Below are 27,737 nucleotides of genomic sequence, written 5' to 3' on the forward strand. Positions count from 1 at the left end.
AAAAAAAGGCAATAACTCTTTTTAAGAAAGTGTAGGGTCATGGTTTGTGTGCAAACATTTTCTCCTCATTGATGGTTGTACAGACTGACAGACTGACGGACAACGCCTATTCTATATCCCTGTCCTTTGGTAGGGATTATTAATTGTGCAATTAACTTATAAATTAGACAGAAAAAATATAATGAAGCAAGGTAGCAGTAGCCATTAAAATGCACCCAAAGCTGCTTATAAGGACGGAAAGCAAAAGGCAAACATCTGCATGTATTCAATAATAAGCCAAAAGGGTAAAGCAACAGCAATGATGCAAAGTTTGAAAAAAATCAGAAGGATGACAAACAACTGTTTTGCAAATTAATCAAGCAAAAACAGTGAACAAAAATTTTATAAGTAAACAATCAAGACAAGTGTATGACAAAAAGACATGCCCCCTGTTGCTCTGGATTTACAATTTTACAAATAAGACAAAATCAAGGTCACAATAAAGTCGGGTGATATGGGTAGATAGAGAATGGTCACTAAACTTGTAAGAATCAAAGAGTTCTACAGGGCCAGATGACAGTGTTTGATGGAACATGTACAATCTATCTTATGTCTCGCAAATGGATGATTTGAAATATATTATGTACAGAACAGGTCAAAGTCAATTTAGATTGAATGATATAATAGGATAAAGGAGTCATTAGAAACAACTGTGAAAGTATTCAAGTGTTGTGTCAAACGATGTTGCTTCTACAGAAACAGTAAAATCCACTTCACCAAGAAACAGCCTATTTAAGAAATATAAATAGTCCATTTTAATCATTCAAAATCCGAAGGTCAAGGTTAAGGTTAAAGTTTGTTTGGGTCGTATGGTGAATAGGAGGTGGTAATACAATGTAATCGCGGGTCTTTTCCTGGCAATTTTGGGAAAAAAAATGCATTTCTGGATTGGGAATATTTCCGAGCGAAAAGTGCACAGATTTGGAAGAAAAATATTCAATTTAAGTGGATGATAATTTAAACAAGAGCACCGCATAACGGGTGCCACGCTCGGCTGCGAAAGCTTGTCAGATTTTTTTTATTTTTTTTAGAGATCACAGTGACCTTGACCTTTGACCTTGTGACCCAACAAGAGATGTGTTTGTCAGAAACACAATGACCCCTACTGCCCCACATTGAAATAAAATTTCTATTTATCATTTGGTAGGTACAGAAATCCTCTCCCTTTAAAGGTTATTACTTCCCTTGAATTTTGTCCAATCCAACCGTGGGAGGGGGGATGGGGAGGGTCTCACAGTCAATTATGACCATGTCAGACATCACTGACAACCAAGGCCTGTGGTTTAAAAGAGATCATAGCCAGGGTTGATCATGTACCTATGGACATAAGTCTACAGGTATGTAATGAACATCAAAGAAATTATAGTTATATCATTTTTAAAAAAACTTTGACAAATCAATCATTTGGGTTATAAATAATAAAAATAATAAATCTGTACAGTAACTGTGAAAAGACCTTCAATTCTTGGTAAGGAAATATATAATATGAGATTTATAATTATATAAATTACTTCCCTTGAAAATAATTGTCTCTATTTTTAGTAGCAAATAATTAAAAGCCACTACCGTGACTGTAGATTCACCACTCAAAATGTGCAGCTCCATGAAAAACACATGCATGCCAAATATATAAAGTGGCTATGTTCAATATTGAATAATTTTCTCCCTTTTTAAAGCTTATTACTTCCCTTAAATCCCTTTTTTTTACCGTAGACCGTAAAGGATAACCTTGACCTTTTACCACAATGTGTTTGTCAGAAACACAATGCCGCCTACTGCGCCGCTTTGATTTATTTAACAAAAATATATACGTGGGCAGGTCAGATAACTATGTCCATTTAAAGCTTATTACTTCCCTTGACTTTGTTTTTTAGACCCTAGACCTTGAAGGATGATGTTCACCTTGAAATGTTACCACTCAAAATGTGCAGCTTCATGAGATACACATGCATGCCAAATATCAAGGTGCTATCTTTAATATTTTAAAAGTTATGGCCAATGGTAAGGTTTTAGCATGACGCCTACGGCGGATGACAAGCTGGCTATGACAATAGCTCGGATTTTCTCCGAAAACAGCCTCGCTAAAAATTAGAAGAACAAAATCATATAAACTATACTTACACGCTTTGTTAGATGTAAATGCAATTAAATTGAGATACAATAACCAAAAGAAACCTTTTTCTAAAGAAGAAAAATAATAATTATTTTTTATAAAATTTGGCTTATTTATTTTTTTGTTTCGGTTTGGAAATGGTTTAATTTAACGGAACCGTTGATACGCCAAGAAAAGGCCTGAATCATATCAGTATCAAAGTGTTGTGTAAAACGGGGTTCTGCTACACCAAAACAATATAATCATGTGACCATTTTAAGACCAATTTGGTCAACATCAAGGTTTACATGAGGCCAGCTCATATGTGTGGATAAGGTCATAAGGTCAAAAGCTACACTTTTGTAAGTGTCGAAAAGTTGACAAGGTAAAATCTACTTAGAGGGGCATATTGACAGTTTTTTCCCCTTAAATGTACACCTTCCATAAAATAATGTGAATTCCTTCCTTTCAAGAAGATATTCATACATTTACAATATTATATCGATTAAATCATTAAGAACAAGCAAACTCGTTGAATTGATATCCCCCGCCAAATAAAGTTTGTTTATGAATGGGTGCAAATCCCTTGATGGTTTAATTCTTAAAAAATATTTAAGTGTAGGGTAATTGTTTTAATGCATTGCAATTCTTCTTATTGATATCTACATGTATACACCCATGCAGTTTCATATTAAAGTCTTGTAGCGTGTAGATATAGCCCTATAAAGTTACACAATACAACAAGAGATGTGTTCGTCAGAAACACAATGCCGCCTATTGCGCCACTTTGATTTATTTTTTTTACCTTTGACCTTCAAGGATGACCTTGACCTTGAACTTCCACCACTCAAAGTGTGCAGCTTCATGAGAATGCCGCTATGAATATGTTGTTTTTTTACCTTTGACCTTGAAGGATGACCTTGACCTTGAACTTTCACCACTCACAATGTGCAGCTTCATGAGAACGCCGCTTTGGAAAAAAAAATGTTGACCTTTGACCTTGACGGATGACCTTGACCTTGAACTTCCACCACTCAAAATGTGCAGCTTCATGAGATACACATGCATGCAAAATATCAAGTTGCTATCTTCCATATTGAAAAAGTTATGGCCAATGTTAAAGTTTTGGGACAGACAGACGCAATATATTTGACCTTGAAGGATGACCTTCACATTCACCTTTCACCACTCAAAATGTTTAGCTCTATGAGATACACATGCATGCCAAATATCAAGTTGCTATCTTCAATAGTGAAAAAGTTATGGCCAATGTTTAATTTTTTGGACGGACGGACAGACGCCATATATTACACATTTGACCATGAAGGATGACCTTGACCTTCACCTTTCACCACTCAAAATGTGCAGCTCCATGAGATGCACATGCATGCCAAATATCAAGTTGCTATCTTCAATATTGAACAAGAGCTGTCACCATAGGATGACTTATGACCCCTATAAACGCTTGATAGAAGTTATGAGCTTTTATCAAAACCTAAATGCAGATTTCGAAACCTAAACGCGGAGCCTAAGTTCAAGGTCAAGATCACAGGGGTCAAAATTGGTGTGCGTATGGAAAGGCCTTGTCCATATACACATGCATACCAAATATGAAGGTTATATCTCAAGGGACGTAGAAGTTATGAGCATTTTTCAAAACGTAAACGCAGCTTTCGTAACCTAAATGCGGACCCAAACTTCAAGGTCAAGGTCACAGTGGTCAAAATTTTTATGCGTATGAAAAAGCCTTGTCTATATACACATGCATACCAAATATGAAGGTTATATCTCAAGGGACATGGAAGTTATGAGCATTTTTCGAAACCTAAACGCTGATTTCGAAACCTAAACACGGACCCTTAGTTCAAGGTCAAGGTCACAGGGGTAAAAAGTTTTGTGCGTATGGATAGGCCTTGTCCATATAGAAATGCATACCACATATGAAGGTTATATCTCAAGGGACATAGAAGTTATGAGCATTTTTCGAAACCTTAACGCAGATTTCGAAACCTAAACGCGGACCCTAAGTTCAAGGTCAAGGTCACAGGGGTCAAAATTTTTGTGCGTATGGAAAGGCCTTGTCCATATACACATGCACACCAAATATGAAGGTTATATCTCAAGGGACATAGAAGTTATGAGCATTTTTCGAAACCTAAACACAGATTTCGAAACCTAAACATGGACCCTAAGTTCAAGGTCAAGGTCACAGGGGTAAATAAATTTGTGCTTATGGAAAGGCCTTGTCCATATACACATGCACACCAAATATGAAGGTTATATCTCAAGGGACATAGAAATTATGAGCATTTTTCAAAACCTAAACGCAGATTTTGAAACCTAAACGCGGACCCTAAGTTCAAGGTCAAGGTCACAGGGGTAAAAATTTGTGCGCGTATGGAAAGGCCTTGTCCATAAACACATGCATACCAAACATGAAGGTTATATCTCAAGGGACATAGAAGTTATGAGCATTTTTCGAAACCTAAACTTTAAGTGTGACGGAAAGACGGACAGACAGACAGACGGACAGACAGACGGACAGTCTGATCACTATATGCCCCCTTTTCTTCAAAAGGGGGCATAAAAAGTTATGACCAATGTTAAAGTTTTCAGACAGACGCCATATATTTGACATTTGACCTTGAAGGATGACCTTCACCTTTCACCACTCAAAATGTTCAGCTCCATGAGATACACATGCATTCCAAATATCAAGTTGCTATCTTCTATAGTGAAAAATGTATGGCCAATGTTACCATTGTAAAGTGGGTTTTTTTGACGGTCGGACAGACTGACATACACACATACTGACATACACACATACTGACATACACACATACTGACTGACGGACAGTTCAACTGCTATAATTATGCCACCCTACCGGGGGCATAAAAACAACAAAGGGAATTACTCTTATTTAGGAAAGTTTAGGGTTAAGTTTCTTGTGCATGGAAATTCTCCTTATTAATATCAATACACCCATGAAGTTTCACGTTTAAGTCTTATATTGTATCTGACATATAGCCCTGAAAAGCAACATCATACAAAAAAGGGCAATAACTCTTATTTAAATACTGTAGGGTTATGGTTCTTGTGCATGGCACTTCTCCTCATTGAAATCAATACACCCATGAAGTTTCATGTTGATTTCTTATATAGTTTCTGAGATATAGCCACGCAAAGTTTTGTGACATACAGACAGTCTATATATATTCAGGGACTGACAGACTGATGGATGGATCATGGACAGACGGCGGACCAAGCAAATTCTATATCCCTCCCTATTTGGCGGGTGATAAAAATGTATACAGAGCCCCATTAATGTTGTTGATATTGCTGCCTGTTGGTTTCTTATTCACGCCTACAAAAATCACCTACCTCAATTTGAAGTTTAGTACACTACTGCCCCGTTATCAATGCTTTGCATGCGTATAGCAGTACTACTTGTACATTTTATGCAAAACGTTTAAACTACTACTACTGATTTTTCTGTGCCAACTTTTATAATCATGAAAACAATTATTTTATTGAGCATTTATAAAAACAAGAAATGTGTGTAAATCAACAATTTACTAAATACTTTTTAACAGAAAATATGTGTAAAACAACCATTTACTAAATACATTTTAATGGGTAATCTTATGTTGAAAAATATTCTGTTTCAACCCTTTACCATTCTAGGCACTTTGATGCTTTTGTAGTCCCTTAGAAAAAATCATTTACAATTTAAGATTACTATATTCAAGCTTTAAAGGCTGACTTTCCAACCCTGAGATACTGATGAGCAGCAAACAGTATAAAACATGAACAGCGTACGTGTTTCTTGCAGGTTGTTCTGGTTTTATGCTGGTTGCATGCAGCAATTTTATTTCTGAGGGAAAAAGGGGCGACCATCAATATGCCCCTTTAACTTGTCACTGACAGAAAGATGGACACACAGACAGTACTATCACTATAGGCCCCCTGCAGTAAGATAGCAGGGGCTTACAACTACAAACAAAATCAGCACTAAAAAGGAGTCCCACTACAATGTGATTGGTTGACACAAGTCAGGTGACCAAGTCATATGACAAACCTGTGGGATTTGTACAAAGCCTGATCCACTTGTGAAAACGGTAAATCTTCGTTGTCAACCGACGTGCTGTAATTACACGACAAAAACCAAAAAATGCAGTGTGTTTGCGTGTTGAATATATTAATAAACAGATATACCCAGGAATCATATTTATTGGCAAGCCAATTGGTCCTGAGATCTGCCCATTGCCCTAATGTTTTTATTTGAACTTTGTATCCGAAAATGCAGCAGTTCAGATATTTTTTTAATATTTAACTATTATATTTGAAGCTTAAACACCTCATGTATGTTTACTATGTGTTTTGTATAGCACAAAAATTAGAAGATTTGCACATGTTAAATATAATAAAATGGCATTTGTATCCAAAAAATGTATGTCCTAAATACATCGCATTTTCAAACAAATTATTTTCAAAAGTTGCTTAACCTTTAAAGTTTCTTTAAATTAAACTTCTAATTTATATGCCCGATCCACAAGTTTTCGTGTAGTAAACATCAAAATAATATATAAAGACATGGTGACTTTGAAGTGGTAAATAACTCACTTGACACATCACAAATGTTAACTTATAATTACGTGAATTTACAATTTTGATGGAGAGTAAATATTGTTGTTATTATGGCCATGATATTATTGTGGAGAAGTACACAAAGACAATGAAAGGTGAAAATACTTCAACAAAACCAATAAACTGCTGCAAAAACAATGCCAATTAACCCTTTTAGTGCGGGAACCAAATTTTAAAGGCCTTTGCAAACAGTTTGGATCCAGATGAGACGCCACAGAACGTGGCGTCTAATCTGGATCCAAACTGTTTGCTATTCTAATAGTATTGTTTGAAAAAAAATGAAGAGAATGCTTATTTTACAAGTTCAGCAGACAACATTTTAGCAGACGACAAATTTCCCAGCATGCAAAGGGTTAATAAGTGATATGACCGAGGCCATTGGCCCAACACTGATCCAGTCAGTGTGAATTGGGACCAAACATATGCCACTTGTATAACGTATATATGGGGATAATTGTTTTTACAATTATATTGACTAAAAATTCAAGAACATTGGTCAGACTGAATGGTGTTTTTTGTGTTGGTCTTTTTTAAACCCAATCAATATCAAACCGGCAAAACCAAACATAATATGACCCCTGGATAAAACAAAACATCGCATGAACATGAGTGAACATTCTATACATAGTGCCACCAAATTAATCAGTGAAAGTATTTATCGACATGATCATTGTATCCTAATACATAATTTATTTTATTATTATCTTTAGTTTCCATTTGTTATATAGATGCCTTTCCCAAAAAAATGTAGTAATAAGCCATAACCTCAAGATCAAAATCAATATCAAAATAATCAAAAGCAATTCCTCCACCAAAGTGGCTGTCTAAGGTACACCATGACAATGAAAAGGACCTGCCAGTCAAAACAATTTTAAATGTATGGGCCGTGCTCTATGAAAGAGGGGTTTAATGCATGTGCGTAAAGTATTGTCTCAGATTAGCCTGTGCAGTCCCCACAGGCCAGTCAGGGATGATACTTTCCTCATTTATGATATTTTTGCTGCAAGAAAGTCTCTTCTTAGCAAAACTCCACTTTAGGCTGAAAGTGATGTCACTGATTAGCCTGTGCAGACTTTACGCACATGCATTAAACCCCCTTTTCACAGAGCACAACCCATACACATTTAACACTAACTGCTAGGAATGTACAAATGTAGAACCCTGGATAACAAGCCATTTTTTTTAATAGCCACCAAGAAAGTCACAAAAATACAAATAAACATGTCAGTCCCTATGCATCAACTGCAGATAATTCACCAAAAATGTTCATATTTGATAATCTACAGCTATCCAATACATCAGCCCCATGTATGTTAACAATAAGAGTCTGGTTGTGGGAAAACTGGGCTTAATGCATGTGTGTAAAGTGTCATCCCAGATAAGCCGTGCAGGCGAATCATTCACAATCAGGGACGACACTTTTTGTCTTGGCTAGATTTTTGTTCAGAAGAGACTCTTTTAATTAAAAATATTGTATAATGAGCAAGTGTTGTCCCTGATTAGCCTGTGTGGAGTGCACAGGCTAAACTGGGACAGACCTCTATGCCTATGCATTAAGCCCAAGAATGCAGCTAATATTGTAGAGAAATTAAATGAATGAAATTGATGGCACTGAACATAAGGATCAAAGGCACTGGAAATGCGACTGAATGTCTTGGTTATAAGAAACGAGGCTATTGTCAAGCAATATGGTCCCCTACCCGCTCCACCATTGTCAGAAATTCCACCATTTTCATTTAAAAATTTTTGGTTGCCATAGCAACCACAATTTTTGACATAGGAACAAAATGAAATGACGTGCATAATGTCCATATTGCCATCTATCCATGTTCCAAGTTTCATGAAAAAATATTAAGAACTTTTAAAGCAATCACAGGATCCAGAAAACCACCATTTTCAGCAGTATTTCTAGTCTATTTGTTGCCATAGCAACCAGAATTCTTGACATAGGAACAAAATGAAATGATGTGAATAATGTCCATATTGCCATCTATCCATGTTCCAAGTTTCATGAAAAAATATTAAGAACTTTCACAGTTATCGCAGGATCCAGAAAAGTGTGACGGATGGACGGACTGACAGACGGAGCGCAAACCATAAGTCCCCTCCGGTTAAACCGATAGGGGACAATAATATTAGTCTCAATTTACAGAAGTAGGAAAATGCAGAAAGGATTTTTTGTCAGTTGGAGATACAGTAATTAATTTTCAGATGAAATAACAATCATTGCATGTAAATGGACTATAAATAATTCTAATAATATTAAAACGCAAGTTAGGTATGAAGGTTATATTAAGAAATATCTATTTGTAGTTTGTTTAAATAAATAAGTCCACTATATTTAGTAAGCTTCCATACTTATTATTTCTTAATTTCATTTTTTGAAAATGTTAATTTTGTCATTCTATCTTGATTAATATTTAAATAATGGTTAGGATTCTGTTTTCATACCCTTGCTCTTGTTGTTCTTGGACTATTAATAATCTTTGAAATTAAATAATTATTTAATAATTATTTTCTTCTTTATATTAAGTTTAATCTTTAACACTTTCACTGAAAATAATTTCAAACTCTTACAAAAAGGAAGTAAACTGCACCCTGAGCAAGTAAGCCAATCAAGAAGTTAATTTAACAATCAAATAGAGCCTCTATTAGAAGATTGCCCATACTGAAAATGAATAAAACAAATGTTTTTATTTACAAGGTTGAGCCTGAGGAATAAAAAGCCTTTTGTTGCCAGTAAACATTTGTTAATTTGCTTTTTATAATTGTCAAGGAAGCATTAACGCCAAATGTAAACACATCAAAAGCAAGCAACTTAAAAATAATCAAATAATGCCCTTAAAAAGAGTGTTTTTTTAATTAACATATTACTAGGACTGTTTCCTTTATGTATTTTCATTGATTTAAGAATCATCATTGATTGATAATGCATATTTTTATCCTCAGCACCAAAATTTAGCTTGCCATTTAAACCCAAAAGGCTCAAAATTCTCAGAAACAGTTGTTAGAATGAACATTTTATCATGTTATTTACAAGAACACCTACCCAGCCTTCCGCTTCACTTTGTTCGAATGTGGCGACGGTTCATCGTTTTCATGATCCTCCTTATCGTTTTGCGTTTCCGGCACAACCAACATGGCAGCCCTTTGATAGGTGGCCGCCTGGGCCTTGTGTGCAAGAATAGGATCTGAAAGAGACAAGACAGATTATGCTAATTATCTATTTAATCTAAACCATTCACATTCACACTATGACAGGTTTGTAGTGACTAAGAAATTTACCGCCTTTCTTACTAGATTCAAGACTTAACATTTCCAAGCTTTAGATACTGATTAGCAGCAAACACCTTAAAACCTCAACAAACTGTGTGCTACTCACAGGCTGGTCTGATTTATACTGAATGCATGTAGCTGTATTTACTTTGCTTCTGAGAGGGAAAGAGTTAAAACAACACCAAACGGCAGATTGTGAAATTTATATATACTGAAGAGTTTTTTGCTCAACAATTCGTGTCTTTATTATGTGGAAAAATAAAGGCTCAATAAGTGAATTTAAAATATAATTGTGTAATGGTGTGATTGAACTTAATATTCTTGTTTATGTTTTTTTTTTTTAAGAACTTCCTTTCTTCTTCTTTTTTCTTAAAGTTATTCTTTGAATTGTTTATTTAAAAAGCCTTTACAAAATTCAAAATAATTCACTTTTTTACATTAAACAAGTAAATAGTCTAGAATAACACAAACATAAACAAAAGAGTAACATGGGACAAAATTGTCACAAAACCAGGTTTTCAATTTGGAAAAAAAAAGTCTGATTAAGGGAGACAACTCAAACTGAACTGATTATTCAAAGTTACCCCCCTTGTTTACAAATAAATCTATTTTAGTCTAGGCGACCTTGACCTTGGAGATATTGACGTAATTCTTTCGTGTGACACACCGTCCAATGATGGTGAACAAATGCGCCAAATGATTTTAAAAACCCACAATGAATGACTTACGTTAAAAAGTTGTGTATAAGGCGCACTTTTTTACCCCAAAATTTCATTTTAAAAACTTGATGCGCGTTATGCACAACTACAGCCATGCCAAGACATTTTTTCCCTGTCAGTAACCCAGTTGCAGTAATTCGTATCATTCTGTTTCCCGGTGTTTAAACTGTAACTATGTTAATAATAGTGTTATATTAACAATCTGAATAAGATGGAAAAACATGATTAAGTTAACATAAATATTTTCTATCTTTTTCAGGTGCGTACAGAGCATTGAAATCAAATAAATTTGAAGAAGAGAATAAAAAACAAGGAAGCCATTTTTATTTAAATGGTATTGTTTTCCCACAATATTATACCCTACTGTACTAGGGTTACACAATTTATTTGGAGGCACTTGTCGATTTACAATAGTATGTCGGCAAGGTCTTTCCCGATATATTTATGATAATTTTTCTTGATTTTCAAATGCGTTAATAAAATTGATGTTGTGTTTGTTTACACGTTTTCATACGTCTTGTCAAGATTGAGGATGTGGTTATTGAGCAATTTGCGTAATCTGTCAAGTTTTGTGTAGCTGGGCTATTATCAAAACATGCGAACCGGCAAACGGCTTCACACCTCCATTGTTTGTTTATCGCCGGTAATGTCGTAATGGTGTTGAGAAGTTTGAGTCGTTAAAGTCTCCTGTCAATTATAGACACTCGAAAAGAACTCATGATATCAGCGATGTAAATAAACGCGCGGTTGTGAATAAGTCATGCATGAATAACCACATGACAATACCAATCGATAATGTCAGTTTCTTAGTTATAACTAATCCATCCTTTATGTGTACTCCTCCACGATAAAATCGTGGACAGTTACGTCGGAGACATATGATGAAAACCTTGATGGTATCCTCGTGGAAAGTGTGCATTTCATGCATAATTCATTTAAATCCAAACATTTATTTTTACGCATAATATGATTAAAAAAAACACACACACAAACAAGTTGTGTCGTTATCGTCTTTAAAATAATTAATAATTGAAGCAATAAAAGAACGCGGAAGATCGGCAATGTAAATATAATGATTCTGAGTTAGCCTGTGGTACGGAATTTTTCCCCCGATTTTTTTGCTTCAAAAACTTTTTTTCCCGATTTCTTAGCTTAAAAAAGTAGATGCGCGTTGTACATAAATGCGCGTTATACACAGCGTTTAACGGTAGTTATGGCCTGGACAAGCTCATTTATGGCCATTTTTGACCTTTGAACTCAAAGTGTGACCTTTACCTTGGAGATATCGACGTAATTCTTTTGTGCGACACACTGTCTAATGCTGGTGAACAAATGTGCCAAATGATTTTAAAATCTCACAATGAACAACAAAGTTATGGCCTGGACAAGCTTGTTCTGCCCGCCCACAGACATTTGCCAATCTAATAAACAGTTTATTCTTTCGGAAAACCTGGTTAAAAACCCAAAATGCACTTCAAGACATCAGACATACCCTGTCCACCAACATTCTCATGGAGCGTTGAGAAATCCAGCGGTGGAACAAACGGCTTAGCATTCATGGTAGGAGACCTATCATTTATATTTGTGTTATCGTGCCGGATGTCCAAGAAAGCGATACGGGACGGCTTCTCCAGGAGTCCGGTGTCACTGTCCATGCGCGGATCGAGATGTCCACGGTCTGACGCGTGCCCGTTCGAGATTAGTTCCACGCCGTCCTCCTGGGCATCCATCACCTCCTCGTCAGTGTCGCTGAATGAGTTACGCCGTAAAGTCCGACTCGGTGTGCGCCGATTCTGTGGACCTGCTGATCTCTTGAACTGAAAGGGAGGCTCTCATATTGAAAATGAACCAAATATAGAGTAAGAAAAATTTATTTTTATTTTGACTTCAATTTATTTAAGTCTATTTTGAAATAAGCATGTTAAGCTAATCATCATCACCATCAAAATACAATAAGAGCATACGTTTGAAAAAGATAAAAAAAATACATCCTTTTGAAGAAAGATCAATTTACATAAACAAAAATAAAGATGTAAGATATCAAGTGTTAAGCATGAAACTGAATAATCTGCTGTACATTTCTATATCTGAAACAAGAGTTTTTACGCTCAACCCTTTGTAGTTCCACTCTCAACCATTGATAGTTTCTGTTCAACCCTTGATGGTTTAACACTAAACACTTGATAGTTTCACACTCAACACTTGATAGTTTCACACTTAAACACTTGATAGTTTCATGCTCAACCCTTGATAGTTTCACACTAAACACTTGATAATTTCACACTCTACCCTTGATGGTTTCACACTAAACACTTGATAGTTTCACGTTCAACCCTTGATAGTTTCACACTAAACACTTGATAGTTTCACACTCAACCCTTGATAGGTTCACACTCAACCCTTGAAACGTTCACACTCAACCCTTGAAAGTTTCACACTCAATACTTGATAGTTTCACACTCAACCCTTGATAGTTTCACACTAAACACTTGATAGTTTCATGCTCAACCCTTGATAGTTTCACACTAAACACTTGATAGTTTCACACTCAACCCTTGATAGTTTCACACTCAATCCTTGATAGTTTCACAATCAACCCTTGAAAGTTTCACACTCAACCCTTGATAGTTTCACACTAGACCCTTGATAGCTTCACACTCAACCCTTGATAGTTTCACACTCATCCCTTGATAATTTCACACTCAACCCTTGATAGTTTCACACTCGACCCTTGATAGTTTCACACTCAACCCTTGATAGTTTCACACTCAACCCTTGATAGTTTCACACTCAACCCTTGATAGTTTCACACTCAACCTTGGTAGTTTCACACTCGACCCTTGATAGTTTCACACTAAACACTTGATAGTTTCACGCTAAACCCTTGATAGTTTCACACTAAACACTTGATAACTTCACACTCAACCCTTGATAGTTTCACACTCAACCCTTGATAGTTTCACACTCAACCCTTGATAGTTTCACACTCAACCCTTGATAGTTTCACACTCAACCCTTGATAGTGTCACACTCAACCTTGGTAGTTTCACACTCGACCCTTGATAGGTACACACTCAACCTTGGTAGTTTCACACCCTTGTGAGCATAGCATTCCATATTAGGCAATATTTGTGCGTGTTGATGAATTTTAATGAACCCTTAAACAATATATGAGGTAAAGCAAAAATTATTAGCAACAATACCCAGATAAGTATATCATGGACTTACATTTTGCAGGGGATCTGAGGTCCGATTGACGGCCTCAAATTGCTCTTTTCCCTTCTCCCTGGAATCTGAAATGCCAGTACTGGCTGCAACTGGTAACTGAAATAAGGAAGCAATTATCGCTTTATGTCTTGAAATTGCTTTTGATAAGAATGCCAACATATTTGAAATGGCCAATAGGATTAAAGGGATTTCATAGTTGGTTTGGAGAGGCATCCATTATGGCAAAATGTTAATCTTAATCTATAAATACTATTTAAAAGAAGACAGATGTTGTTATTTTTCTGCAATTACCCTCAACACTGCAGCACATTTGAACAAAAAACTTTGAAACTGGTCCATGCATTGACATTCAAACATCCTCGCACTTATCATAGATCGTCCATAATTACAACAAGGTCTCGTAAGTTAATAAATCAAAAGTTTTAGGGCTAAGCATAGGCAGTCCATATTAACAAGATCTCACACGTTCATCAATCATAAACTATAGGACTTATCATAGACCGTCCATAATTAAAACACGGTCTCACAAGTTAACAAATCAAAAGGTTTAGGACTTATCATAGGCCGTCCATTACTACACCAAGATCTGACAAATTCATCAATAATAAGTTCTAGGGCTTCTCATACAACAAGATTGTTAATCCTTAAAACCCAAACAAGACACAACAAGACAACGCATTGCAGGACTGGACAGGCAGGCAGACTGACTTCCATGATTCCATTTCAACGATGTCTATTTCATACTGGAAGGTATTTCAAAGCAAGTTATTGCAGCATCAATACTCACCTGAGACACTACGGGGCCTTTGCCTTCAAACAATTCAGTGGGCTTTGAAGAGGTCTTTGGCTTTAAAACTTTGGATGTTTGGCTCGGCACATCCAACTGGTTGTTTTCAAATGCCTGCACACGAGACTTCACACTTGATGGAACATTAGTTGGGGTACTAAAAATTGTTAAATTGTAAATAATAGTTTTGTGACTGGTGCATTCAATTTACCTGTCATTGTGTATATTTAAGTATTATATAGGTAAAATGATATAAAGTTTGTAAGCAAGACATTTATATTAAAGAATTTCTTTACTCCATATACATTTCCCTCAAAAGCAACAAACTGTTTATAGTCAGTGCAGCAATGAATATACCAAAACACATTTATTATACATCAAGAGCTGTTGATAATATCTGTTCCAGTTTCTTTAACAGTGTTAAAAATTCACATGACTTCCTTTTAAGATTGTGTTTTATTGCAAATTGTTCGGGAAAGAAAAATGTTTTCATCAAGATAATTAATAATATTAAAATGCAAGATATCATTTCATAAACAGCAATGTAAGAAATAAATAGAAAAAATTGACAAAACTTACAGTTGGAGATCAGGATTTGGGTCAATAAGCCCTTCGTCAGCTGAAATAAAAACACCAATTATAATACAGTAATGAAACATCAGTTACGAAATTGCTTTACTATCTTATGGTTCTGAAAAAACAAGACAACATCCGAGTTCTCAAGTACCAATACCAGCACTTGATTTCTTATCAAAATACACGAGAAACCAGTTTTGGCTTGAAGAACCTTATTTGTAGTGCCAAGACATGTAACACATATCTGAAAGATCAAATATTTTAAACAATGCAAAACATTAAAACATAATGCTTAATATTTAAAAACAGTCTGATTTCAAATACCAAATCATGTATGAGTTACATTCTACTAAGTGAATCAGAACTGATACATTAACATAAGCCATTTCTACAACCTTAAAAAAATAAACATAAAAAATATTCTTAAAAAAATACTTTAAATTTTAAATAATTTCCTTTTGAAAAATTCACAAATCCTGTTACAGATGTATTCATGTACTTCATCCATACAAAGATATTTAGTACATACTTATTTAATTAAATATGTGGATTCATTATTTAAATAGAATTTAGATGACAAAGTATGCCCATGAAATCAAAAAATGAATAAGTTTCAATAATGATGACTCAGAATGAATAATAATGAATAGGGTGAAATTAATGAATAACCTTTCTCAATTTCTTTCTCAAAGTCAGCCTTACTTATTTTGAATGTGCATCTTCCAATTGTAGTTCTTCCTTTTCAAACTAATTTTTAAAACAAAATAAATTATATTGGCATTGATTATTCAAATAAAAAAACATAAAAGCATACAACAAGTCTATAAACACTCACCATAAATTATATTATATTTTAGTATCCTTTGACACAAGTTATATCTCTTACAAACTAATTACGTTTAATTTTGATTATTGTCTTGGAACATGATGGAATCCAAATGAATCTTTTTATTTTATTCCTTCCTTTTGTATATACAAAAATAATCTTTATGTAAACAAAATTTTGAAGAAATTGCTTTATCAAATTGTCTATCTATTATTTGAAGAACAATGTATTCCAAAGACATTTCTCTCTTTAAGTGTTTATTAATTGCTCATAATAATTTAAGTTAAGAGTTTCTAACTAATTAAGACATAAATCATATAAACCACATGAAAATCAATGATGTCTCTATGTCTATAACACTGCTTTCATGTGTAATTTATTGTATGAAAATATATCTACAATTACATTTATGCCACCAACCATTTTACAATTAACAAAATAATCCATACTTAAAGACATTCCATGCATAAAATAATAAACAAAGTGTGCAATCAATCTTACTTTTACCATATCTTGCAAATATTTGTAAAGCATCAATATCAATCCAGACATAATATACCCACTATCTAATTGTCCTCAAATCTGTTGAAGATAACTAACCATAAAGTAGTTATAAAGCTACCATTTCACATAAAATAAAACATACATCACACTTTATCACAAACTATAGTTGTATAGCTTCCAGTTCACCAATAATAAAATAAAACATCATTATTTATTCCCAGGTATAATTTTGAAGCTACAGTTTCACATTTCATAAATAAACATCAAAATTAGCCACCAACTATAAATTTAAATCTATATTTTCAAATAACATCAAATAAAATATACATCATAATTTATCTCCAAGAATAGTTTATTTAACACTGTTTTGCTCAGGCAAGCTGAAAACATAAATTTAAGACTCATCTTGTTATAAGTGTAAAAATATATCCTCTCAGGCAAAAATCATGAACAAGCATAATAAATGATTTGACGTTATTTTCTGACCAACAAGTTTATCATTTATTAAGGATACAGAAAATTAGTTTAACAAGATGTGTTTGTGAAACACAATGTCCCCCTATATGATGTTTGACCTTGTAGGATGACCTTGACATTGTGAAGGATGACCTTGACCTTTCACCACTCAAAATGTGCAGCTCCATGAGATACACATGCATGCCAAATATCAAGTTGCTATCTTCAATATTGCAAAAGTATTCATAAAATAAGCGATTTGGGCCACATATATTTGATCTCTGACCTTGAAGGATGACCTTGACCTTGACCTTTCACCACTCAAAATGTGCAGCTCCATGACATGCACATGCATGCCAAATATCAAGTTGCTATTTTCAATATTGCAAAAGTATTTATAAAATAAGCGATTAGGGCCACATTTATTTGACCTCTGACCTTGAAGGATGACCTTGACCTTTCACCACTCAAAATGTGCAGCTCCATGAGATACACATGCATGCCAAATATCAAGTTGCTATCATCAATATTGCAAAAGTATTCATAAAATGAGCGATTTTGGCCACATATATTTGACCTCTGACCTTGAAGGATGACCTTGACCTTGACCTTTCACCACTCAAAATGTGCAGCTTCATGAGATACACATGCATGCCAAATATGATGTTGCTATCTTCAATATAGCAAAAGTTATTGCAAAATGTTAAAGTTGGCGCAAACAGACAGACCAACAGACAGACCAACAGACCAACAGACAGGGCAAAAACAATATGTCCCCCACTACTATAGTGGGGGACATAAAAACTTATTTATGCATCTGATACTGAAATCTCTCACTAGTAAGAACCTCATTTGTGGGTAACATCATACATGATTCAAGACTGTAAAATAAAAGAAATGAGCCTCAATCTGTTCAAACAGGGTTTAAAGCATGGGCGTAAGGTATTGTTCCTGATTTGCCATTGCTTATACGGCTCATTAGGGAAGGAACTTTTCGCCATAAATGGATTTTCGCCAAGAGGCTTCCTTTAACCCCACCCCCTCCACAACATAAGCGGAACATGTTGTCTTTAGAATATGGGACAACACTTAAAGCACATGCATTACACCACATGCATTTTATTAGAGCTAGGCTCCACAAATTGTTGTCCTCAGTTTCTGACCTGTAGTTAACCAAGCCAGAGAGCTGGTGCTACACCTCACCTCATTATTATGCAACCAGGTTCTCCAACAATCTAGCCCATTATGATGGTCAATAGGCGAGATAATGTTTGAAAATTAAAACCAGCATCAACATTTATCAGCTTGTTCAAGTTATCATGTTCCCGATTATTTTAAAGTGATTGTTTCAAGTTCATCATTTTGTAGAATACCAGTCATTACAACCTGTATTATTATACAAAACTTACATGTGTTAATCATACACAGATAATTAATGCTTTAAAAGAAGAAAATTCAACACTGAACCTCCTGTGCTTTTGGGGGAAAGGCTAAGGCAAATGAATTAATATGAGATAATCAAATGGTGACAGAAGCAGAGATAAACAATCAGTATTTAGCAGTCTAACCCTTAAAATGAAGTATTCAGACGCTAAATCTTAAATATTATGACATCAACCTTTCAGACAAAAGGCCATGTAATAATCCATTCCATGATTCAACGCATTTGTACATGTACAGCGATTTTTTTTGTCCAATTGGGAAAAGTACCCGTACTGGTCCAATTGGGAAAAAATTGAGTCGTGAAAGCCTGAAAATTGGGAAAATTCGAGTCGTGAAACCCTCAAATTGGGAAATTGATGTATTTGATTTTATGCTCCCAAATACTTTAAAATTGATAACTAAGTGTTTTCAAGCTGTCAATATTATATTAACCTAAGTTCAAACCATAGAGCTGCATAGGGAAACTAACAAAATGTTGAATTTTTCACACACACAAAAAAAAAAAAATATTTTTTTTTTTTTACCTAAAATTAGGCCACGACTTTTTTTTTTATTGGTTTACAAAAATTATTTTGAAAATGGTCCATCGGGCGGTCGAAAAAAAAAAAAAAAAAAAAACATCATTGGAAAAATAAGTTAATACTAATAACATCAGAACAAAGACATCATATCTTTTATAACCTTAACACAGAGACGAAAAATCTAATAATGCAATGAAACACATCTATATCTTCAAATGAAATGAGTCACCTAAAAGCACCTTTTGTAACATCAGGCAATTTTAAACACTCCATTAAATGACATGCGTTCTTCTCCCATTAATTAAACGAAAAACTGCGCTTCATTTCCGTAATTCGATGCGCACCATTACGCAATGCGATGCCCGTTGCATAAATCTTATATAAGATAAACTACTCATACACAAAGTATGTGTTTGCTCTTATTGGACTTATGACATCGTCCATGAAAAAAAATCGAGGTAGATCGATCCCCGCGTCGTCGCGGTAATGTTTGTTTAAGTTATTGTTGTCATGAAAACTCGTTGATTTACAACGCAAAACGTCTTATTTAAACTGACGCGAATTAATACAATCATATTTGTCAACTTGGCTTTTGCTTTATTTTGATAATTTAATCCAAAGTTTAATGTTAGCAAGTGTTTTTACTGGAATTGTAAACAAGGAGCCAGTTAAAGTCTTCCGAAAATGTGCAGTCTGTGTGAATTGACAGTTTGACATCATCAAAGGAAAGCCGCTTGCTGTCTGAAGCAATAAAGCGACAAATTTCGCGCCTACAAAATTAGCTTCCTTTGTCTAGCAATCAACATGCCGAACCAATCGTGCGTTTGTTTCTCAATTGCAATCCTCCAATTTAATAATAGCACGTGCATAGCTCCGCCTGCGAATCTTTTGCAGAGAACGGAGGCGGAGTTTAACGGTTAATTGAGCTAGTATTTTTAATACGCAAGTTGAGTTCCGATTTGCCGAAATTACTCGGCCCTAAGCATTAAAACGACAAATACATTTATCAATGATTTTCCGAGATGTACCGATTTGTTCCGATTTCCAAACCTTCTGTACAGTTCCTATAAACTATGGCGGACGTGTTTACAAAATTCCTAAACACATATATCGTAAATAATGGCAGTGTTTTATTGGATTATTTATGCTAATTATCAAATTGCAAGGTAAAACTTTTTTATCTACTATAATATCGGGTATGTTTAATATAATAAACATGTTAAACAATATAGTTGCGTCACAGACTCGGAAATAAATTTTGATGCGGTCGACATTTTACTGACGCTGATTTTCCTATTGTCTGTAATTAAATAAATTTTGAGAAGTGCCCATAAAAGGACTGGTACATACTGTGTCACATTGAAAAATATCCCGATCTCTGAAATATATGTGAACCAATCGTTGATTGTACTTACTTGATTTTATTCGCAACCGTACTCAAACCGGATCGTTTTTATTTCTCGTTTCGCTCGTTTTTCAGTGCGGTCGGGAATAAAATATATATAAAAAAGACGATTTTCCGATTTTATTTTTTTTCCCATTTTCCAAAAATTAGGGTCGGCGGTTTTGTAAACCAAGAAATATAAAAGTCGTGGCCTAAAATTGGGATTTTTTTGGACAGCAATTGGGAAATTTGTTGTTTTTTTCGTATTGGGAAAGTGCCGTTTATCAGTACTTTAAAAAGAAGGAAAAAAATCGCTGATGTATATGTTTAATGAGGATTAAGTTCAAAAAAATGTTTTTATACCGGAAAACAGGCAACTATTATCCAAACAAAAATGGTTAATGTATGGAATCAAGATCTGTGCAACCCTTAATTGGGGGTTAATAATTATTCAAGTCTGCTCTGTGAAACCATGCTTAATGCATAAAGTGTCGTCCCAGATAAGCCAGTGCAGTTGGTTTATCTGGAACTAAACTTTATGCACATGCATTAAGTCCAGTTTTCCCAAAACAAGGCTCGCGTCCATTTCTAGGAAGTTACTACCGATTTATATCATATTTAGGAGAAGATAATTAATTGAGAACATGATGAGCTCCCATAGCCCAATATTTGTGTATACGTAAGTATATCTGTACAATAGTGTTCAAACAATAACACTCCTGGTTATTCTCACAACATGTGCGTACCTTTGAGCGGATCCTCTTGTATTGTGGTGTCGATGCTGGCATTCAAGAGAGATGTGTCGTCACCAAACAGGTGGCCTATCACAGTTGCTTTTATGGCTTTATCCACGAACCTGAAAAGAACACAAGTTAAATTTCCATTTAGGAGTTAACATCACTTAGATACATATTTTGACATATTTGTAGTCCCTTAGAAAGTTTAATTTAACTAAATACCTTTCTTACTGATTTCAAGTTCATTTCCAACCCTTATTTACTAATGAGCAGCAAACAGCATAAAACCTGAACAGACTGGGAGTTACTCGCAGGCTGTTCTTGTTTTATGCTGGTTGCATTTAAAAGCCATTTTTACTTTGCTTCTTATGAGGGAAAGGCTTAAATAACTGTATATAATCTTATTTAACACCATTCCTGTTTTATTTATTTCCAATATAAGGGCAGGAAAAAGGGAAACAGATGGAATAGATTGAATCTCACAACATATAGTTGTCTACAGAGCTCCAGATAAGGTTTTGTGAAATTCTTAAATTACTACCAGATTTTCAAAAAGAATTCTTAACTCTGAAATTTTATTTTTAACGTTACTACTAAGTTTTGGAAAATAATTCTTATTTTTTCTTAATGACCTAAAAATAAATAATAATGGTTATTTTCATGCAAAAAATTCAAAATAAACATACTAGCAACTTTATTTATACGAGTTCAACAGTGTCTTTTCAGTATTATACAATTTTATTTTTCAAATACCTTCATATGCCCAAACTGTGCTTAGATTGCATGCCTTAGATGAATTTTTACATATTTTACAATTAAAACGGGTCTCCCCTTCAATCTTTTCAACAATAAGCCACGGGACTTGTCCCTTCCACTCGTTCAATGTTTTTTTGTGTGTTTAAGTTTGGACCCGTCGTGTCGCGTTTTTGTTTAGCTTTTCCGACTGTGTCGGCAACTGAGCATACAACATCATATAAGATCTTTTCTACAATGTCTTTCTAAACATTTAACTTCGGCTCACTTTGCGTACAATATGTTAAAAGCGTGTTTTTGGACGCTTTGCAGTTTTTTTAGGACGCTCTCTTGGCGCCGCCATTGTTTTTTGACAGATAGACTGCATACGCCGCTTTTATTGGGAACTCAATAAAAATCGATACGAACCGATGTAAAAATAATATTCGTAACTTGATTTTGTAATTCTTAATGGTACGACAAGATTTAAAAATAAATACGTAACAGACTTGAAAATAATTCGTAATTACGAAAATACGACCCTTATCTGTAGCTCTGGTCTATTAGCTTGAGTTGCTAATGTGATAACAAGAGCAGTGCATAACGGGTGCCACGCTCGGCAATGAAAGCTTGTCAGATTTTTTTTTAAATGTCAGTGACCTTGACCTTTGACCTAGTGACCCCAAAATGGGGGTGTGGCATGTTGAACTCATCAAGGTGCAGCTACATGTGAAGTTTCAAAGTTGTAGGTTGAAGCACTTTGATTTAAGAGCCAATGTTCAAAACATTAACAAAATGTACAGGTTTTAGCACAACGCGGACGGCGGTAGGGTAGGGGACAACAAGTATATGTAACAATCTTATTACATTTTACAAATCAGATAAAACATTGATGAATAATAAACAAGAATAAACAAGAGCACCGCATAACGGTCAATATTTGGTGCACCTGCATTAAGAATACTTTTCCCAGATCCCACCTATTATTGTAACAGAAACTATCACACCCACACCCATACCTGTTTCTGTCAAGCAGGACGTCTACACTGATATCCATGCAGACCAAGTAGTTATAAACAATAAGATTGCAAAAGCAAATAAACCTGATTTCAAACAAGAATTTCCATATTTCTTTTTATCATAACAATTCCTGACATAAATACAAAATACAACCCAAATTTCTTCGAAAAAAAATGTGTGCTTTACACTGTGATGTAAACTTTAATCACAAATTGTTTCAGTGAAGAAAGACAAGCAAGCAATTCAGAGCAATATTTCATCACATTTGGTTCACTATAACTTTAAAGCAAATTTCATCAGACTTGTCAAATTTGGTGTCACTATAACCACAACATTATTTCTCATACACACTATGCAAATTTAATGACAATCACACATTATTTGCTATTTATCAGCTGCCCCTATTGTTCCCAATAAAGCTGGATGCAGTGCTGTACCAATAGGCTGGATCCGAATCAGCATGACTCACTATGATGCAACTCTTAACAAAATTCAACTGCAGCATGCAATCTAAATCTATAAATGTGGATTGCTCATAGCAAAATTACATTATCTTGTATGTGAAACTGTTAGGATTTGATACAGTTTTGCATGTGATAGTAATAGAATGTGATAGAAAGAAAAGCATAAGTAGTAAAGCTGTAATGTCACACGCTTAACATTACAGACTGATTTAATACAGCTTGGCCTTTATAATAGTCATCAGATATAAGGAGACGTATACATCATATGAACATCATCCACCAGGCTTAATTTCATCATAAAGGTGGAACTTTTGTAAATAAAATGTAATTAACCCTTTGCATGCTGGGAAATTTGTCGTCTGCTAAAATGTTGTCTGCTGAATTTCTAAAATTAGCATTTTCTTTGATTTTTTTCAAAGAATATTATCAGAATAGCAAACAGTTTGGATCCTAATAAGACGCCACGTTCTGTGGCGTCTCATCTGGATCCAAACTGTTTGCAAAGGCCTTCAAAATTCGGTTCCCGCACTAAAAGGGTTCACATCGTGGTCATATCAGCAGTAAGATATTCTTATGTATGAGCCATGCTCTGTGAAAATGGGGTTTAATGCATGTGCTTAAAGTGTTGTCCCAGATTAGCCCGTGCAGTCACTCAGGCACAACACTTACCGCCTTAACTGGATTTTTGCTAACAAGAGACTTTCTTTAAACTAAAAATATCATAAAAGTAAGCGTTGTCCATGATTATCATGTGCGGACTGCACAGGCTAATCTGGGACTGCTTTTAGGCACATGCAATAAACCCTCTTTTCACACAGCCCGGCCTATATATAGTATCTTTAACTTGATAAAGGAGATTATATCAAATATATCATATAACCGTAGTAAGATAATTTTGACACAATAACATTTAAGGTAATCAACATTATAACAAAACAAATTATTTTAGAAAACTTACACTTTTTTATTATACAACTCTTATAAGAAAACAATTTACAGATGGCTGGAGAGTTGTTGTTAAATTATTCAATAGATTGTTGACCAAGTCTTCAATAAAGATGCTAAAAGGTGTTTGATCTGCTTCAATTATTTAACTCTTTCAGTGCTGAAACCCAATTTTGAAGGCCTTTGCAAACAGTTTGGATCCAGATGAGACGCCACAGAACGTGGCGTCTCATCTGGATCCAAACTGTTTGCTATTTTTGTAGTATTCTTTGAAAAAAATCAAAGAAAATGCTAATTTTAGAAATTCAGCAGACAACATTTTAGCAGACAACAAATTTCCCAGCATGCAAAGGGTTAAATGAACACATTTCCCTAAATAATAGGCTAATACTAGCTTGGATTTGCTCTTAGCAGATTAGGTTTTATAGAATACAAGAAAACTTATTAATAATACATCTAAAGTTTAATTCTATGTATGTACACTTAGAACAGTTAAACCAGCATACCCAAGAATGTAAATTGCAAGAATTGTGATAGCTATGTGTTATCAAATGGGGTAATCACATGACAAACAAGGCATTTAATTTTTTGTTTGTTTTTTCTAATTTCTTTTTTCATGAATTCTCAAGTTTGTGGACAGGTTTTTGAGAATGTTTTTTTTTAGGACTTTGTATTTTTTCATTTTCCAAATATTTTGTGTGAAATTCAAGGATTTGTGAACTCATGAAATGATCTAAAATAAATGTCCCACAAATAATACTCATTTTACGGTATGTCCTTGGGAGGTCATTGGGATACTTTCACTGTAACTTATTTCATGTCCTATTTCTTGCACATCTCATCATAAGTGACATGTATGATAAAGCCTACTTCTGTCAGAAGTTCAAGCTAATATTAGTTTGGTTCCAATGTATTTGCCCATAGCTAAGTAACTATGGATGGAGAACTTCTACACCTGTATAACATGCACACAAATTATAGATAAAAAGCTAACGACCTAGTTTTTCCTTCAAATATTTAAGTGGATTAAGCTGAAAGCAGCATGCACACCCTTGAAAAGCATTGACATCAAACAACCAAACTAATGGAAAAACTTGCTGCAAAAAAAATATGACCTTGACAATTTATCTCTTGATTTGAAATTAAAGGCAGTCATATTTTGTCAAGACTTACAAGTACAAGCATACTAATAATATAATCCAAAGAATGCCTAGATATTGTGTGGCAGCAATTTTAATGTATCATGCGCACGTGACCATGATTTCTGACCTTTTGACCTAAAAATCTATAGGCATCTTCCTTTCTTCAAAAGCAACAAGCCAAGCTATTTACATGTTTAAAGGTCAAAGTATTAGAGTGAATTTCATTTTACAAGCCCCTGTGACCTTGACCTTTGACCTGATAACCTCAAGCTTTCCTTTCCACCAAAGAAACCATTATACCAATTAGAATAATTGTAGGTAAAAGTGTTCTCAAGATATTGTGTGGAAAAAATGTATTGTTACAGGCCACTGTGACCTTGTTTTTGACCTGTTGACCTAAAAAAAAATAGGAGTCATTATTTCTTTTCCTTTCCAGCAACCAGCATACAAATTATTATAGGTGATATGTGATATGCAAGATAATTTCCACCAATGATCTGATCATAGATCCATGCATTTTCAAGATATTGTGCTGTAATGAAGCACATTAGCCCATGTGATCTTGACCTCTGAACTGTTGACCTCACAATCTGTAATTGTCTTCCTTTCATCTCAAGTAATCATCATACCTGTTTTGCATATGTATAGGTCAAATTGTTCTCTCGATAAACAGCAGAAACTAATAGTCTAGGCACAGACCGACCTACCAACAGAACTACCAACAGACTGACAGACCTACCAACAGAACTACCAACAGACTGACAGACCTACCAACAGAACTACAAACCGACCAACCCACCTACTCACAAAACTACCAACAGACCGACAGACCTACCAACAGAACTATCAACAGACTGACAGACCTACCAACAGACCAACATAATTAACAACAGACCAACCAACAGACCTACCAACATCTCTACTAACATAACTACTAACAGACCTACAGACCTACCAACATACCTTACCCACAGAACTACCAACAGACTGACAGACCTAACAACATACTGACCATCAGACCAACAGACCTACCAACAGACCTACCAACGGACCTACCAACAGACCGACAGACCTACTTACAGAACTACCAATATCCGAAAGAACTTCCAACAGACCAACAGACCTACAAACAAACAGAAAAATGCAAAGCAATAAACACCTCCTTTCTTGAATGGGGGCATAATTAGGACCACAAGTTGTTGAATAAAGATTGAATCAATCATTTAGGACCAAAAGTTGTTGAATAAAGATTGAATCAATCATTTAGGACCAAAAGTTGTTGAATAAAGATTGAATCAATCATTTAGGACCAAAAATTGTTGAATAAAGATTGAATCAATCATTTAGGTCCAAAAGTTGTTGAATAAAGATTGAATCAATCATTTAGGACCAAAAGTTGTTGAATAAACATTGAATCAATCATTTAGGACCACAAGTTGTTGAATAAAGATTGAATCAATCATTTAGGACCAAAAGTTGTTGAATAAAGATTGAATCAATCATTTAGGACCAAAAGTTGTTGAATAAAGATTGAATCAATCATGATCAGTTGGCACAGTAAACAGTCATCATACTGTAAAGAGCAATATTATAAGAACAAGTAAAATTTTGACAATCTCTTATTATGTGGAATGATACTGTTAGCATACTCGTATTGCACCTAACTCATCGCAAAAATAAATCAATTAAATAAGGATTAGTGGCCATACATTTGTTTTTTGTAATTATATTAAATTTCAATACTGACAAGTTTTCAAAGAAGGGTATAATCTTAAACGTTTGGCTCAGATTGAAAAACTGAAACAAGACCTTTAGTTATAGGGTAGACGAATGGGTAAAATCTACATTTTCAATCTTTTACCACACTACTAGTGGTTACTGTGAACAATAATGACATGTTTTAAGAAAATCTGTTTGATACTGTAGGCGGTGTTGCTTTCACACAAGGAAAGATCCCTATACATTCCTATTAGAACAGCAAACTAAAATCAAACAGCCAAAACTTGGAAACAGAAAAGTTAAATCCACAACTGCATGTACACATCAACGACAAAAAAAGAGTTGAAATCATTTGGAAAGTGAACTGATGAATTGCAATATAGTGAAATTTTCCCTTCCCTTCAAATAATTTGACAAATGGGGCACTCAAACCTAGACTAGGTTCAATTCAAAATAAAACATCATCTGAATAAATGTAA

The 27,737-nt window shown here is 34.6% G+C and overlaps 1 protein-coding gene across 1 annotated transcript in view; it reads right to left on the reverse strand.

Moving 5' to 3' along the window:
* LOC127867936 (protein FAM13A-like) overlaps positions 1-27,737 on the reverse strand; it is a 93,394-nt gene that overhangs the window by 17,667 nt on the left and 47,990 nt on the right. Inside the window, exons 10-16 of the mRNA XM_052409456.1 lie at positions 21,246-21,355; positions 15,369-15,408; positions 14,790-14,946; positions 14,003-14,098; positions 12,267-12,591; positions 9,829-9,970; positions 6,211-6,276 (exon numbers count right to left, since the gene is read on the reverse strand). Of these exons, the coding sequence (XP_052265416.1) occupies positions 6,211-6,276; positions 9,829-9,970; positions 12,267-12,591; positions 14,003-14,098; positions 14,790-14,946; positions 15,369-15,408; positions 21,246-21,355 (936 nt within the window). The remainder of the gene's footprint in view (positions 1-6,210; positions 6,277-9,828; positions 9,971-12,266; positions 12,592-14,002; positions 14,099-14,789; positions 14,947-15,368; positions 15,409-21,245; positions 21,356-27,737) is intronic.

The sequence above is a fragment of the Dreissena polymorpha genome, chromosome 2 (assembly GCF_020536995.1).
Source record: "Dreissena polymorpha isolate Duluth1 chromosome 2, UMN_Dpol_1.0, whole genome shotgun sequence".
In the NCBI taxonomy this organism is placed as follows: domain Eukaryota; kingdom Metazoa; phylum Mollusca; class Bivalvia; order Myida; family Dreissenidae; genus Dreissena; species Dreissena polymorpha.